The sequence below is a fragment of the Amblyomma mixtum genome, chromosome 2 (genome assembly GCF_055824585.1).
Source record: "Amblyomma mixtum isolate Tamu chromosome 2, ASM5582458v1, whole genome shotgun sequence".
Classification (NCBI taxonomy): Eukaryota; Metazoa; Arthropoda; class Arachnida; order Ixodida; family Ixodidae; genus Amblyomma; species Amblyomma mixtum.
Window position 1 is genome coordinate 133,869,097 of NC_143013.1, and position 16,375 is coordinate 133,885,471.

At 47.2% G+C, this 16,375-nt stretch overlaps 1 protein-coding gene across 1 annotated transcript in view; it reads right to left on the minus strand.

Annotated features, from left to right (window-relative positions):
* Positions 1 to 16,375, minus strand: part of LOC149360960 (focadhesin) — a 156,642-nt gene that overhangs the window by 34,631 nt on the left and 105,636 nt on the right. The window contains exons 28-29 of the mRNA XM_089572564.1: positions 3,420 to 3,606; positions 541 to 621 (exon numbers count right to left, since the gene is read on the minus strand). Coding sequence (XP_089428690.1) covers positions 541 to 621; positions 3,420 to 3,606 — 268 coding nt within the window. The remainder of the gene's footprint in view (positions 1 to 540; positions 622 to 3,419; positions 3,607 to 16,375) is intronic.

Here is a 16,375-nt window from a genome sequence, read left to right on the forward strand (position 1 = left end):
TCTTTTTGTTCAGGCCACGTATAAATAGCAGTTTACGATTAGCTTAATGAGTTGCAGTGTCAAATACTGCGACCTGTTACTATTGACATGGTATATCACGATCACATGTCTTTAGAGAAAAACGAAGAATGTCATCGGGTATGGAAACTCTCTGGCTATCAATTCATGTCATTAAAAGCAACAAAATGCAATGACAAAGTTCATTAAAGCTGCGTAAGAAATTACCTAATTACATTCTAGACTTTGTAAGATCTAAGAACACCAACTCAAATATGATTACATTTTTGGAATGAGAAGAGAAAAACGCACCTGTGCGCAAAAGTTCATGAGATTCTGGCCACAAATAAAAAAGTTAGTTTTAAGACCTTCGTCCCCCCTTAAGATTCACAAAAAATTGTGCACTTAATTAGCATCTTAACCACACATCAGTGACACAAGCAGCAACACCGCGCTAAACGCTTTCGCCTCACCGCACTCAACAAAGTGCCCCCCTGAATTTTTTGTGAAATAACTTCAGTGGCAAGGCGAGGAAGTGCTCACCTGCCTTGATGGACTTGGCCAGGAAGTCCACCAGCGGCCTCAGCACACTGGCATCGCCCAGGTACGAGTAGCTCGAAGGCACTGCATTGCACACAACACGCACAGCTCATTACATTGGGCCACAGTCCACGCAACCGTAGTGGGGGAATCAGTGCTCTCCGTTGCCCGAAGGAACTCCTGGCAATGTTCCAAAGCAAGTTCAGTTGTAGTTGTTCAATATTTAAAACCAAGAAGGACACTGACACTGTCCTTCTTGGACACTGTCAGTGTCTGAAAAAAAGGCGACAGTTGTGTTAGCGATACCTTGACCACCTTATATGATAGGGAAAGGAATTTTATCCGTGGCTTTTGCTGACCTATGCAGGCTTGACTTGGTATTCCCTTCCTCCCTCCCACCCCTTTTTTTTCCCCCTCCCCATTCTTTTTTGCACATGTGAATACTGCATATATATTCTGTTGTGAAAGCAATAAATTCAGTTGATAGTTTGCGCCCTATCTGTCTTCTTCTGCTCTTTCCCGTGTATGTTCTTTCGTGTGCGCAATGCCATCCCAAGGAAGGGCACTCGACACACGATTTGTACAGTAAAAACAACCCTTGACAATTCCAGCTAGAAGGGAACCAAAGATTTGTTCCAATCACGCAGAGTTGGAACTGAGGGGTGACTCTTCAAATGCACTTGACACTGAGGTGCATTGACAGCTTACTGCAGTGATACCACTCAATAAAGATTAAAACACTGGCATAAGTTTTGTGTTCCCCATCTTCCCTTTTGCTCGATTTCAACCCCTCTGAAGAAATTCTTAACATCTACCGGATCTCTGATCAACTGAACTGGTGTCACTAATGCACTTCTACACAGAAGCTCAGACCAATCATTGGAACCTCAATTCTGCACTAATAACAGACTACAAGCATTACACTATACCTGCCCCTTCCACTCTTTATGAACATAAAATATAAAGAAGTTGCGACATTACTTTATCAATCTGTAACATATTATGTTACTAGGCATTTTGTACACAACTGTGTACACAGTGAACTTACAGCTTTTTCTCAATGTGTGCTGCACCTTGCAGTGATTTCACTGTTTCAGATGAATTTAGGATCAAGGTAGCACGTCATCCGCTATTTTTTGTGCAGACAGATTTAGCGACCAGTAATAACATCAGCTTTTTTCTTTTCACAAATTCAAGAGTAATGTGCACCTTTGAACCAGAAATTGATTTTGTGATCCTTCTGGTGTTTACATGACAATTCCTGGCATCTTGATTTTTCCCTTTTAATCAATTACACAAATTTGTGTTAAATTCTGCACTCCATTGTAAAATATCAACCGCTGGAATTCTGCGCTAGAAAGCTAATCAATTATCTTTCTTCGGGCCTCAATTTAATATTTAAGCTGAAAAACATTTGTTTTAGATGGAAATAAAAAATGGCGCTTGGAAGGATTAACAGGTTTGTGTCGACGATATGGACTTTGCCCATTTTTCGATGACGGGAACATTTTCCCACCACAGTCCATCTCTCACAATCTGTTGGCACTGGAGTGGAAAAATCTCACTCTCCAGGACCTCCAGGGCCGCTCCATGGCCCACCCCACCGTTACACAACAGAAATGTAGATGGGTGGAAACCCATCCATCCATGACAGTGCCCATCCTGCGCCTAGCTTCCTTACTTTATTTATTTAACTGAATTTCCTGCAGCGCCGTGAAAGCATGATTGCAGTGGGTGGGGATGCGTACGTAAATGTACATACATGTACATGTACATACATACATGTCAAACAAAGAACATGGGCTACCCAGTCAGTGATACATGGCAATAAAGAAGAAAATAGAAAGAAAGTTGTGGCATCAACTGTGTGTACACATGTCAGGTTTACTGCTGGCACTAATGCAGAACAGAGAAAAGGCGATAAAGTGTAAGTGAGCATTCACGCTCGCCGCAGGCTCGACAACAGTGCTCGACAACAGTTTTTGTTTTCTGCACTATATTTTTGAACGCTGAAGTGAAAGCTACAGGTGCTGACAGCCAATCAGAGGCCAATCAGCAGAAGTGTGGACCCCTCCACATAAGACGCAGAAATCAATTAACCTGATAAGAGGGCAAGAGATATCATTGCAATGAGGAGCTTGGAGCACGAGCACTCCTTCCAGGCAGGGCTTTTACCCCCCACAGCCTCAAGCGCAAGAGTATTCCTCGTAGTCAAGTAACACCTGTTGCTGGGCTAGTTGGTGCACAGTTCTACGTACTAAAGTTAGCGCAAAACTTGAGACAATCACAAGGAAGGTGGACAGGTTAGCACAAAACACGAGACAATCACAAGAAAGGTGGACAGGTTAGTGCAAAACACGAGACAGTCACAAGAAAGGTGGACAGATTAGCGCAAAACACAAGACAATCACAAGAAAGGTGGACAGGTTAGCGCAAAACACGAGACGATCACAAGAAAGGTGGACAGGTTAGCGCAAAACACGAGACGATCACAAGAAAGGTGGACAGGTTAGCGCAAAACACGAAACAATCACAAGAAAGGTGGACAGGTTAGCGCAAAACACGAAACAATCACAAGAAAGGTGGACAGGACAGCGCAAAACACGAGACAATCACAAGAAAGGTGGACAGGTTAGCGCAAAACACGGGACAACCACAAGAAAGGTGGACAGGTTAGTGCAAAACATGAGACGATCACAAGAAAGGTGGACAGGTTGGCGCAAAACATGAGACAATCACAAGAAAGGTATACAGGACAACGCGCTGTTCTGTCCACCTTTCTTGTGATTGTCTCATATTTTTTGCCAACTTTTGTATGCAGAACTATTCCTCGTAGCTTCCACTTCAACACCGACAAGTGGTGAGGCGGAGTGACTACAGACCGGATGCGGCTGTCCCTCGCCCGTGTGCACTGCCGCCGCTCAGGTGGCCCAGTGCCCACGCAGCACAGCTGGCGAGCGCCACGTCTCGAGCTGAGGAGCGCGACAGCAGCCGCAGCAGCTGCTCCTGCATCTGGCGGCGCTCGGTGCTGCGCTGCTTGCTGCCTGCCGCCTCCTCTGCGTCTGCAGCCTGCGAAGAGGGAGCAGCGTGGCAGGTTGAAGAGCCTCCGACAAAGGCAGCCAATGCTAGCCTGCACTCTGAACTTGGCATATCCCACCAACTCAAACGCTGGCTTTTCACGCAACAGCGTTAAGCTCCTGTTCAGCAGAGAAGCCGCCACAGTTGTTGGTGTTGGCCTGTCGAGAAAATCCCCTCGGCTCGAAATATAAGTGAACACGTACCCTCTCCCCCACTTCCCCTGTGCTTTGTCCTGCCGGCACATTTTGCTTTGTAGTTTCCCGTGCAATGGCATCGAGCCACGCATGCAACTCAAAGCAACTAACACGTAACGCTGCAGTCCCAAGAGGGGCAGCAGTCTGAAACCAATGGAGATCAAAGTGAAAAAGCAGTCTTTCACACTTTCACACTGCCTTCACACTTGCATGCGACCCAACTGACTAGTGGCAACTCAAACCATTGAACTGTAATCGGTCGTGTAGTTTCAGACTCAGGCATGAAGCGCATGCCGGAGAAGGTCGGAAACGGAAGTCTGCCCTTGCTCGTCTGTGGAAGCGGCCGCCAGCATGAATAAGTAGGGTAAAAGGTGTGCAATTTGAATCGTCTTTACCAGGACTGATTAGGATAAGAACTGACTTTTTTTGGTGTATGGTGCCCTATGCGTCCTGCTCGTTCAAAACTACCGTAGTCACCACAAACAGGTTGGCTCCGCGTACAGGTCAACCCCCAACTTTAGGACAGTCCTTTTTTTGAAGAAAGGTCAGCGCTGTGTGTGTCTTTTTTATCTGCGTCCCTGTCTTTTGCGCTGTTTTAAAGAATCATGGTTAACCCTCTAACCGTGGTGCACCACTCAAAAGAACAGGCCATGCGCACAGCCAACCCATCGCGGGCACGTAGCAAGAATGGTCGTGTTGCAGTGAAATGGGAGGTGCTTTGATGTTAGTGCCTCCAATCCGGCCAAGCCTTGACGAAGCACTGGGAGCCTGTTACTTTGTAACTGGAATCCACGGCTGTACTGCAATGAAGCATGTCTTCTCCTCTGCAGGCGGGCACTTCGGCCGTTCGCAAGCTGTACCAGATAGGTTTTCGTGCTGGGAGAACCGGGGCTGGGGCACTTCGCATATCAAACACCGGCATCGCTCCACAGTGCCACACTTCGGCCGGTTCATCCCTTCACTGGTTTGCACCGAAATCGCATTCAGACATCGTTGAATAGCACCAAAGACATCTGAATTAACCGGGCAGGTACACACTGCCACTTTCAATTTTGCACTCCGATTTACATTACAAATTGGTCAAATGTTTAGGGGAATCCCCCAAGGTGGAGTAGATTTGCAATAAGACAGTAATTACTCATTGACATCCACCCAAGCGCAGCAATACGGCTACAAAGGAAAGCTATACAGCTTTCTCAGAAACTTCGCAGTTAAAGAAAAATTTGTCCTGGTCCAAGGTTCGAACCCGGGACCACCGCTTCACCGGAGCAGTCGCTCTACCAACTGAGCTAACCGGGACAGCAAGCTTATGGTAGGGCGAGAGCGAACTGATCAGTAACTCGAAGTGGGAACAGTGTTGGTCAAATGTTTAGGGGAATCCCCCAAGGTGGAGTAGATTTGCAATAAGACAGTAATTACTCATTGACATCCACCCAAGCGCAGCAATACGGCTACAAAGGAAAGCTATACAGCTTTCTCAGAAACTTCGCAGTTAAAGAAAAATTTGTCCTGGTCCAAGGTTCGAACCCGGGACCACCGCTTCACCGGAGCAGTCGCTCTACCAACTGAGCTAACCGGGACAGCAAGCTTATGGTAGGGCGAGAGCGAACTGATCAGTAACTCGAAGTGGGAACAGTGTTGGTCAAATGTTTAGGGGAATCCCCCAAGGTGGAGTAGATTTGCAATAAGACAGTAATTACTCATTGACATCCACCCAAGCGCAGCAATACGGCTACAAAGGAAAGCTATACAGCTTTCTCAGAAACTTCGCAGTTAAAGAAAAATTTGTCCTGGTCCAAGGTTCGAACCCGGGACCACCGCTTCACCGGAGCAGTCGCTCTACCAACTGAGCTAACCAGGACAGCAAGCTTATGGTAGGGCGAGAGCGAACTGATCAGTAACTCGAAGTGGGAACAGTGTTGGTCAAATGTTTAGGGGAATCCCCCAAGGTGGAGTAGATTTGCAATAAGACAGTAATTACTCATTGACATCCACCCAAGCGCAGCAATACGGCTACAAAGGAAAGCTATACAGCTTTCTCAGAAACTTCGCAGTTAAAGAAAAATTTGTCCTGGTCCAAGGTTCGAACGCGGGACCACCGCTTCACCGGAGCAGTCGCTCTACCAACTGAGCTAACCGGGACAGCAAGCTTATGGTAGGGCGAGAGCGAACTGATCAGTAACTCGAAGTGGGAACAGTGTTGGTCAAATGTTTAGGGGAATCCCCCAAGGTGGAGTAGATTTGCAATAAGACAGTAATTACTCATTGACATCCACCCAAGCGCAGCAATACGGCTACAAAGGAAAGCTATACAGCTTTCTCAGAAACTTCGCAGTTAAAGAAAAATTTGTCCTGGTCCAAGGTTCGAACCCGGGACCACCGCTTCACCGGAGCAGTCGCTCTACCAACTGAGCTAACCAGGACAGCAAGCTTATGGTAGGGCGAGAGCGAACTGATCAGTAACTCGAAGTGGGAACAGTGTTGGTCAAATGTTTAGGGGAATCCCCCAAGGTGGAGTAGATTTGCAATAAGACAGTAATTACTCATTGACATCCACCCAAGCGCAGCAATACGGCTACAAAGGAAAGCTATACAGCTTTCTCAGAAACTTCGCAGTTAAAGAAAAATTTGTCCTGGTCCAAGGTTCGAACCCGGGACCACCGCTTCACCGGAGCAGTCGCTCTACCAACTGAGCTAACCGGGACAGCAAGCTTATGGTAGGGCGAGAGCGAACTGATCAGTAACTCGAAGTGGGAACAGTGTTGGTCAAATGTTTAGGGGAATCCCCCAAGGTGGAGTAGATTTGCAATAAGACAGTAATTACTCATTGACATCCACCGAAGCGCAGCAATACGGCTACAAAGGAAAGCTATACAGCTTTCTCAGAAACTTCGCAGTTAAAGAAAAATTTGTCCTGGTCCAAGGTTCGAACCTGGGACCACCGCTTCACCGGAGCAGTCGCTCTACCAACTGAGCTAACCAGGACAGCAAGCTTATGGTAGGGCGAGAGCGAACTGATCAGTAACTCGAAGTGGGAACAGTGTTGGTCAAATGTTTAGGGGAATCCCCCAAGGTGGAGTAGATTTGCAATAAGACAGTAATTACTCATTGACATCCACCCCAGCGCAGCAATACGGCTACAAAGGAAAGCTATACAGCTTTCTCAGAAACTTCGCAGTTAAAGAAAAATTTGTCCTGGTCCAAGGTTCGAACCCGGGACCACCGCTTCACCGGAGCAGTCGCTCTACCAACTGAGCTAACCGGGACAGCAAGCTTATGGTAGGGCGAGAGCGAACTGATCAGTAACTCGAAGTGGGAACAGTGTTGGTCAAATGTTTAGGGGAATCCCCCAAGGTGGAGTAGATTTGCAATAAGACAGTAATTACTCATTGACATCCACCCAAGCGCAGCAATACGGCTACAAAGGAAAGCTATACAGCTTTCTCAGAAACTTCGCAGTTAAAGAAAAATTTGTCCTGGTCCAAGGTTCGAACCCGGGACCACCGCTTCACCGGAGCAGTCGCTCTACCAACTGAGCTAACCAGGACAGCAAGCTTATGGTAGGGCGAGAGCGAACTGATCAGTAACTCGAAGTGGGAACAGTGTTGGTCAAATGTTTAGGGGAATCCCCCAAGGTGGAGTAGATTTGCAATAAGACAGTAATTACTCATTGACATCCACCCAAGCGCAGCAATACGGCTACAAAGGAAAGCTATACAGCTTTCTCAGAAACTTCGCAGTTAAAGAAAAATTTGTCCTGGTCCAAGGTTCGAACCCGGGACCACCGCTTCACCGGAGCAGTCGCTCTACCAACTGAGCTAACCAGGACAGCAAGCTTATGGTAGGGCGAGAGCGAACTGATCAGTAACTCGAAGTGGGAACAGTGTTGGTCAAATGTTTAGGGGAATCCCCCAAGGTGGAGTAGATTTGCAATAAGACAGTAATTACTCATTGACATCCACCCAAGCGCAGCAATACGGCTACAAAGGAAAGCTATACAGCTTTCTCAGAAACTTCGCAGTTAAAGAAAAATTTGTCCTGGTCCAAGGTTCGAACCCGGGACCACCGCTTCACCGGAGCAGTCGCTCTACCAACTGAGCTAACCAGGACAGCAAGCTTATGGTAGGGCGAGAGCGAACTGATCAGTAACTCGAAGTGGGAACAGTGTTGGTCAAATGTTTAGGGGAATCCCCCAAGGTGGAGTAGATTTGCAATAAGACAGTAATTACTCATTGACATCCACCCAAGCGCAGCAATACGGCTACAAAGGAAAGCTATACAGCTTTCTCAGAAACTTCGCAGTTAAAGAAAAATTTGTCCTGGTCCAAGGTTCGAACCCGGGACCACCGCTTCACCGGAGCAGTCGCTCTACCAACTGAGCTAACCGGGACAGCAAGCTTATGGTAGGGCGAGAGCGAACTGATCAGTAACTCGAAGTGGGAACAGTGTTGGTCAAATGTTTAGGGGAATCCCCCAAGGTGGAGTAGATTTGCAATAAGACAGTAATTACTCATTGACATCCACCCAAGCGCAGCAATACGGCTACAAAGGAAAGCTATACAGCTTTCTCAGAAACTTCGCAGTTAAAGAAAAATTTGTCCTGGTCCATGGTTCGAACCCGGGACCACCGCTTCACCGGAGCAGTCGCTCTACCAACTGAGCTAACCGGGACAGCAAGCTTATGGTAGGGCGAGAGCGAACTGATCAGTAACTCGAAGTGGGAACAGTGTTGGTCAAATGTTTAGGGGAATCCCCCAAGGTGGAGTAGATTTACAAATTAAGTAGATTTACAAATTACGGGACTACAGAAATTCTTCAAATTATCTGGGAGTTCTAATTAACCAAGTTTGAATTATCGAGGTTTTACTGCATCAGGTTGCAGCATGATTGAAACGTCACTATGACATGCAAGTAAATTAATTACGCTGAAAAGAAACTTGGGGTAATTAGCTGGGAATTGAACCCATGACCCTTGATTTGTGAATCACGACATGCTTCCCCTAGGCTACTGAGGCAAGTTTATTCCTTGTGTAACTTGCGGTGCATCACATGTGTATAGATGCCTATTGATGTTTGCTAATGAGTGCGTGTAATAAGAAAGAGGCACTAATTAAGAGAGAGAAAGCAGCAGACAAACATTAACGGTGTCGCATCACACCCTTAAGATGTAGCTTAAGTGTTCCCCTAATTTTGCAGTTGTGCTTGACAGAAAAAGCCTTCAAGGTTGGGGCTGACCTATCACACTTTCAAAGTGCTTTGAATGTGGCTCATTTAAATGACACACCCTCTTTATTTGTGGTCTACATGCCATCAGCTGATGCTTCTTTACTGGAAGGAAACAGAATTCCTAGTAAGTGAAAGACAAACAGAATGCTGTATAACTGTAGTACTAGAGCAAGTTTCAACAAGGTGCTCAAAAACTGAATGCCTCAGCCTTTGCATGCTTAAAATGAACTTTTATAATTAATGACACAATATCCCCAGTCATCTGCACAGGATCTCTTAGTACCTTGAAATTGTCCACAAGAGTTGGGAATCTGATTGTGGAGCACTACTAGTGTTTCTTGACACTGAGCTGATCTTGCAATACTGCTAGTGTCATTAACAGACTATACCAGCTGGGCAATCAGTATAATTCTAAGTTCAGTCTATGTTAAAAATCATCATCATCATCATCAGCCTGACTACGCCCACTGCAGGGCAAAGGCCTCTCCCATGTCTCTCCTATTAACCCTGTCCTTCGCCAGTTGCCGCCACTGTATCCCCGCAAACTTCTTAAGCTCATCTGCCCACCTAACTTTCTGCCGTCCCCTGCGACGTTTGCCTTCTCTTGGAAAAAATAGTTAAAAATAGTTACATTAAAAATTTAACTAGTCAACAATGATAACAATCTAAATAGGCAGGTTAACTATAAAGAAACAAAACCTGAGAACACTGTGTGGAAAAACAAGCATAACTTCATGCCAGCAATCATACTAGCAGGGGGGGGGGGGGGGGGGGGGGGGAATATTTTACCATACGGTCCAGTCCACACCCGATGTGGTTGAGCGGATTGGGGTCCTTGCATCTGAAAATCGCAGTATGTAGACTGCCCCTATAGACCCTCTGCAAAACTCTGAAGACAAGCTTCTCTGCACAAGGAAACCCCTTCATCATCGTGGCCCGACCGGTTTGGGGAACAGGAATCAGGCTTTCAGGAATCATCCCATCTTTCTAAACCAATATGAACCTACTTGCCCAACAACGCATCCTGCTGAATCAGGCGTGGCACAGGAGACATCAATAGTGGGAATAATGCTGCGTGCCTTTCCTGCCTGCCTCTGCCATGTGTTGCTGTCACAATAAAGGGAGTAAGGGGGGAAGAGGGTCTTAGAAATAAATTTTTGATTAATGAAGTCACAACTATGAAATCTTCAGAGAACATGCATATTTGCGTGCTGATTCCAAACATGTAATTTAATTTTATGCACAACAAGTCGTTGTGCACTTAAGCAATATGCTAGGTAACTTTTGCCGAGAGTTTGAAAGAAATTCTACTGCAGGGAACTTGTTAAGAGTGCATGCCATTGGTTTCTCTTGACATCAATCTATGCAATGAGGGCAAAATTATCATCCTGCCTGTCATAGAAGGTGAGTTACAGGATTCTGAAATCATCAGTTTCTTCCTGTTTGTGAAGTGGCAAACTCAAAACCGTGTAAATCCACTTGTATAACGGGCAGGATAATAATTCTGCCCTTACTGCATAGTTTGATGTCAAGACAGGCCAATGGCACGCGTCCTAGCAAGTTTCCTGCAGCAAAATTGATTGAAAGCTCTCGGCAAAAAGTGACATAGCACATTATATAAATGCGCAAGGTCTCGCTTTACTAGGGGTGTGCGAATATTCGATAATTTCGAATATTCGATCGAATAGTACGGCATTCGATATTCGCTTCGAACCGAATTCTCGGTATTCGAAATTTCGAAGTATTCGTCTCGCGCGAATAGTGTTTCTGGGGCACTTGCTCGCTTGCTTTGTGTGGTTTCGGTTTCGAGTATTGCCGCATAGATGGCTTTTTTTATCGCGCTTTCAACGCTCGGGGGGTCAGTCAATACGCAAATCACAGCCAGGTCGGGGTGAGAACCCAGCTACCAACTAAAGAAAGGCGAGGGCAACGCGCTATCGCGGAAGATCCTGTGTTCTGGCTGTCTTCAAGCCTCCACACTAAGGCTGCCATAAGCCGCGTCGCTGCCACCGTGTCGAGGCAGACGCACTGAAGGAAGAACACAGCCGACAATCGTCTAAGCTCCAAAAAATTTATTGTCAACGAACCCTTTATATACTCTGGCTGGCGGTGACGTTATCGGCGAGCTCCGACGCCGCAAGTATTCGAACGCGGGCACCGCTTGGCCGCGTTCATCAGATCGCTAGTTGAGTCCGATGCCACTCCACAGCATATTTATTACTGCAGAGGGGCTTTGAGGGAGGGGAGGGAGGGAGAGGGGGGGGGGGGGGGCTTTTTTTTTTTTTCAGGAGAGTTGCGGAGAAGATTACCTGATAGGACAGATGCAAAGATAAACACGCAGCCCTACCGCGCTATCGCTTCACCCAATCAGGCGACGAATCATGCGTACCGAAAATGTGCGACCTTTCTCGGTAGCATTGAAGCAAGCCATCATATTACCGGCGGAGGCGCGAAAAATTCAGCGGCGCCGCGGGGACTCGGTGTCGCCGAAGTGTATACTTATGTCAATGGGAAGGGCGCCGTGTGATAACGCCAAGCTTATTGCGCACCCGTGGAGGATTACTGCCGTTAACGCTCGGCATCGGAGAGGCTGCGGATGTAAAACGTGACTGCAGAACTTAGTGGAACGATATGATCGCATCCATCTAGGACTGGCGTCTTTTCTTGCGATTTTGACAGCTTGCACGCTGATGGGAATGGAACACGGTCTCCGTTATCGGTGGTGTGCCGCACTCCGTCGCCGCGCAACTCGGGCACTCCGGCCTGTTGGAGGCTCAGAGCAACCTTGGAAACGCGATGCTAAGTGCTGCACGGAGGTACTATTGGGGACAATTTTGTCAGGACGCGCGAGCGGTGCGAAAAACGTTTCGCCTGCGGCGCTGGAGTTTCGTACAGCCGTTTCCATTCTTGCTCGAGGGGTGCTAGTCTGGAAGTGTAACCGGAACGATGTTCCAATCCTTCGGCTTCATAAGCAAAGCAACGCTCCGGCAAACAGCAGCCGCAAGCTGCTTGTGAAATGCAAGAACAAAAAAAAATGCATCGTGCGACACGCCTTGTAAGAGTGACGGCATAGGCCGGGAAGAGCGCCAGTTTGCCGAAGTAAGCCTAAGAGACGCAGAGCAGAGCCGATGTTTCCATACGAGCACCCCTCGGATAGCGAAATAGACGTGCCAATCTCCGGCCGCTAGGTGATGACGATGCATTTGAGCCACACGCGGCGCGTCCTCAACGCTTCTGTCCCCCGATAGTACGGCCAACATATCGGTGCTGTGGGATCCTTGGAGACGCGATGGTGCAATGCTGCCAGTGCTGCTCGGAGGTCCGGTCAACCTACGTGCCATTTTAACTTCTTTGGACGCAGCAGTCCCATCGACTCAACAGAAAAGAAGACGCAACTCAAGCCAAGAAGCGAGGATCCTAAACTATAGAAACGCAAGTGGCAAGTCGGTGCACCGAACGTGATTGTCTAGCTCAGTGTTGGAAATTCTACCCGTTCGACCACTGGTTCGACCGTCGGCGTCATGGCCAGTGCATCTACGAACGGTAATCCAATATGGAACTACTTCATGAAAGTTGCCCCCGGCAATGAGGCTCGCTGCTTGAAGTGCAAGGCCGTTTTGAAGACGCCAACGGGGACGACGACGACATTATAGACGCACTTGAAAAGACACCCCGATTTCTTTAATGCCTACCAGGACGACTGTCAGGCACGCAAACGCGCTGCCACCGTGAAAAAGGCGAGCCAGCCGAGTGTTCAGCAACCGTCAGTAGCTGAATGTTTCGCGCCAAAAATGAAGGTGACAGCACCAAAAGCGCAACAGATGACAAAGATGGTCGGCCGATTCATTGTACGCGGTATGCACCCGTACTCCATCGTTGAGGAGCCTGGTTTTCGTGATATGATGAAACTCGCCATGCCCGATTACGCAGTGCCGTCACGAACGACTTTCTCGAGGGTAATCATTCCCGACCTTTATGCAGCGAAAAAAGAAGAGGTGCGAACGAAGCTAGCAGAGGTCTTCGCAAGCGGAGTGGAGTCCTTCTCGTTCACAATGGATGGTTGGACATCGCGAGCGAACGACAGCTATGTAAGTTTCACTTACCATGTGATGGATAAGGCCTTTGTGCAACATGTACATGTATTGGCCTGCACCGAATTGGCGGGCGCTCACACTGCAGAGAACTTGGCGGAGTTCATCGGAACTGTAATAAATGAGTGGGAACTTCCATCTGAAGGAACGGTGCCGACCTTTGTGGTCACTGACAACGGGAGAAACTTTGTTTCGGCGGTTGCGCGATCGTCGTGGCAGGGAGTACTGTGCTTCGGCCACACGCTTCAGTTGTGCATAAATGATGTCAAAAAAGATGTGGCGGGGCTTGCGCAGCTTTGTGCAAAAGCAAGGGCAATAGTAGGTCGGTATAAGCGAAGTGCCAAGGCTCGAGCACGCCTTAATGAAATTCAGAAAAGCATGCTTTTGGATTGTCTTGAAGTAGTGCAGGACGTGCCGACACGTTGGAACAGCGAGCATGCCATGATGGCCAGACTTCTAAGACTTCGTGCCCCTATTACTGTGGAACTCTCAGAATGTGACGCAGTTGAAAATCTCACCGCACAAGAGTGGAAGCTACTAGCAGCATCAGTAAAGGTCCTGCAGCCGCTTGATCAGGCCACAACTGAACTCTCTGGGGACGGCTACCCAACTCTCTCGCAAGTTATCCCACTGCTTGAATGCACAAGGATCGTTCTTGCACAGCATTTGAAAGATCATGATGCAGCATCAGTTGCATCCAGCCTACTAAAGAGCATCAAGTCTAGATTTCCTGACATCAAAATGTCTCAGCTTCCAGCATTGGCCATGTTGGCTGACCCTAGGTACAAAGATGCATGCTACACTACCGAAGCTGAAAAGAAATGGGCGCTTGATCTCCTTGTGAAGGCAGCAGAAGAGGCGGTGCTAGTGCATCAGCATGCTGAAGGGCCAAGCGGAGCCTGCGCATCTCCAAGACCTTCCACTTCGGGTGGCTCTGTGTGGTGCGCCTTTAACAGATTTAGTTCTGATGAGAGCCGCCGACCACGCCATACAGTGAAGTCGCCGAGTACTTGAAAAGCCCCCTTCTTCCGCAGTCTGAAGACCCTTTGGCATGGTGGAGAACCAACGACAGCTACCTGTACCCATCCATAGCACCACTTGCACGCAGATACCTTTCCATCCCAGCAACGCAGACTACCAGCGAACGGCTGTTTTCAGCTGCAGGAAACATTGTGCGCTGTCAGAGAGAGAGCCTGCTCACCCGTCACATAGAACAGCTTGTGTTCTTGCACGATAACATTCAGATTGGAGTATGCTGGGCTGCAAATGGCAGCTGTCGCCGGAAGTGCAGAATGTCTTTTTTTTTCATTATTGTTCTTAGTGCTCTTGCTGCAGTGTAATGCAGTTACTCCTGTGGTTTCGGTTATTGGTTGTACTACTGGCACCATTCTGTGATACTTTCATTTTTTGTATTTTATCTCTAATTTCTTATCAGAAAGCAGGCAGTATTTTTATGTGTTATAACTTTTTATTTCACTCACTTTAGGTGCTCTCTTAAAATTTTGAAGTTTGATTTTAAATTAAGCCTCAGTGCAGTATGTAATGGCATCGTGTGTTGGGAAAATAAATGGTTTTGGAAATGCCTACTGTGATTCAGCCTCTGTTTAGTGCCAGAAGTACTATTCGAACTATTCGCTTCGAAATTATTCGAAGAAAATCACTATTCGCTTCGAATTCGCTTCGAATCAAAAAACCACTATTCGCACACCCCTACGCTTTACACAAAATTAAATTACACATTTGGAATCAGCATGCAAAAATACATGTTTCTTGAAAATTCCATTATTGTGACTTCATTAACAAGATTTTTTTTCTAAGACCAGCTTCCCCCCTTAAGCGCAGCTCTGTCAAGCGTCTGCTTCGCACAAATCGCAAAGGAAGAGTGAACCGTAGCTGTGCCAACTTGCCACTCGCCAGGTACATGCACAACATAAGATCTGGAATGGCCTCCAATGCAGCAACCATATTCCTGCCTAGAACAGGCCATGCTGTCACGGTAAAGGGGTATTCACTATGCAGGAAAGCTGACTTTTTGAGTATTGCAAAGGGCCTATTACAGGCACAAACAAAAAAAAAGGCAAAAGTAGCGCATTAATTTCATTACGCATGACTTCTCAAAAGCAAGCCCTATCAGTAGTGCTTTCCAAGCTTTCCAGCACAGCCATGCGCTTCTCACCTACATCCTTGCTGCCACAGAGCGGCTTTAGGGATGCGGAATATCTAATCAAAGTTCAAGCCTTCACGGCAACTGGCATGTCGGCCTGCTCGTCATCGTTTTCATCGGACTGCTGATGAATCTGAAGGACGTATTAGGACGTAGTTCAGTCCAGTGGACCGTGTCAGGTCGGCAAGGCTTTCCACAGTGTGAAAGAACAACAGGGTGCTGCCCACTCATCTCCTGCATTAACATTTCCTTGCAACAATTTAATTTGCAATATGTGGTTGCAATATCATACCAATATTACAGCATGTGCTTTGACTCAAGAATGGCCTGCAGGATGAATGAATGAATGAATGAATGAATGAATGAATGAATGAATGAATGAATGAATGAATGAATTAATGAATTAATTAATTAATTAATTAATTGGACGACGCTTAAGCTTCGCCTTTAGGAGTGGAACACAACAGCGTGTTGTGACACTGCGGGGAGTCCACGGAACACCCTCCCCTGTTTGGCAGGACACCTTGCCCATTGCAAACATCTTTGAAGACGCATTTTGGAGGAAAATAAATGGCGCAGTAACTGTCTCACATATCTCAGTGGACACCGGCAGCCCCATCGCTGGTTCTAATTCCTGTCCTAAGCTAGGCTCTAACTTAACTAGTAAGTTTATGCTGCAAGAAATGTTGAATTGTATGACACCATCTGAACATTCTGAGGTGCGCAGTGCCTACAACTACAACTATGGCCATGACCACTTTTCGATAGGATGAGCTGTATATCCTAATGTCTAGCGTGCATTTTAATGAGCCTTGAAAACAAACATGCTTACACTATTCTGTACACTAAAAGAAACTACCTATAGCTGTTATGCTCTGCAATGTAATACCCCATCTCCCTTTCCACACACCGCTGCCAGTGTTATGCCCTCTTGCACTGAACTGCGGTGCCTCAGTATTGCCTCTCACACTCACTGTGCGGTGCCGTAGTTGGTACTCCATCCTGCTACGCCATCCACCAGCTGCCAGGTCCCCCGCCTCTGTGCTGTGTCTCTGCTGAGCAGTGCTTCCCTCTTGCTCTTGCAG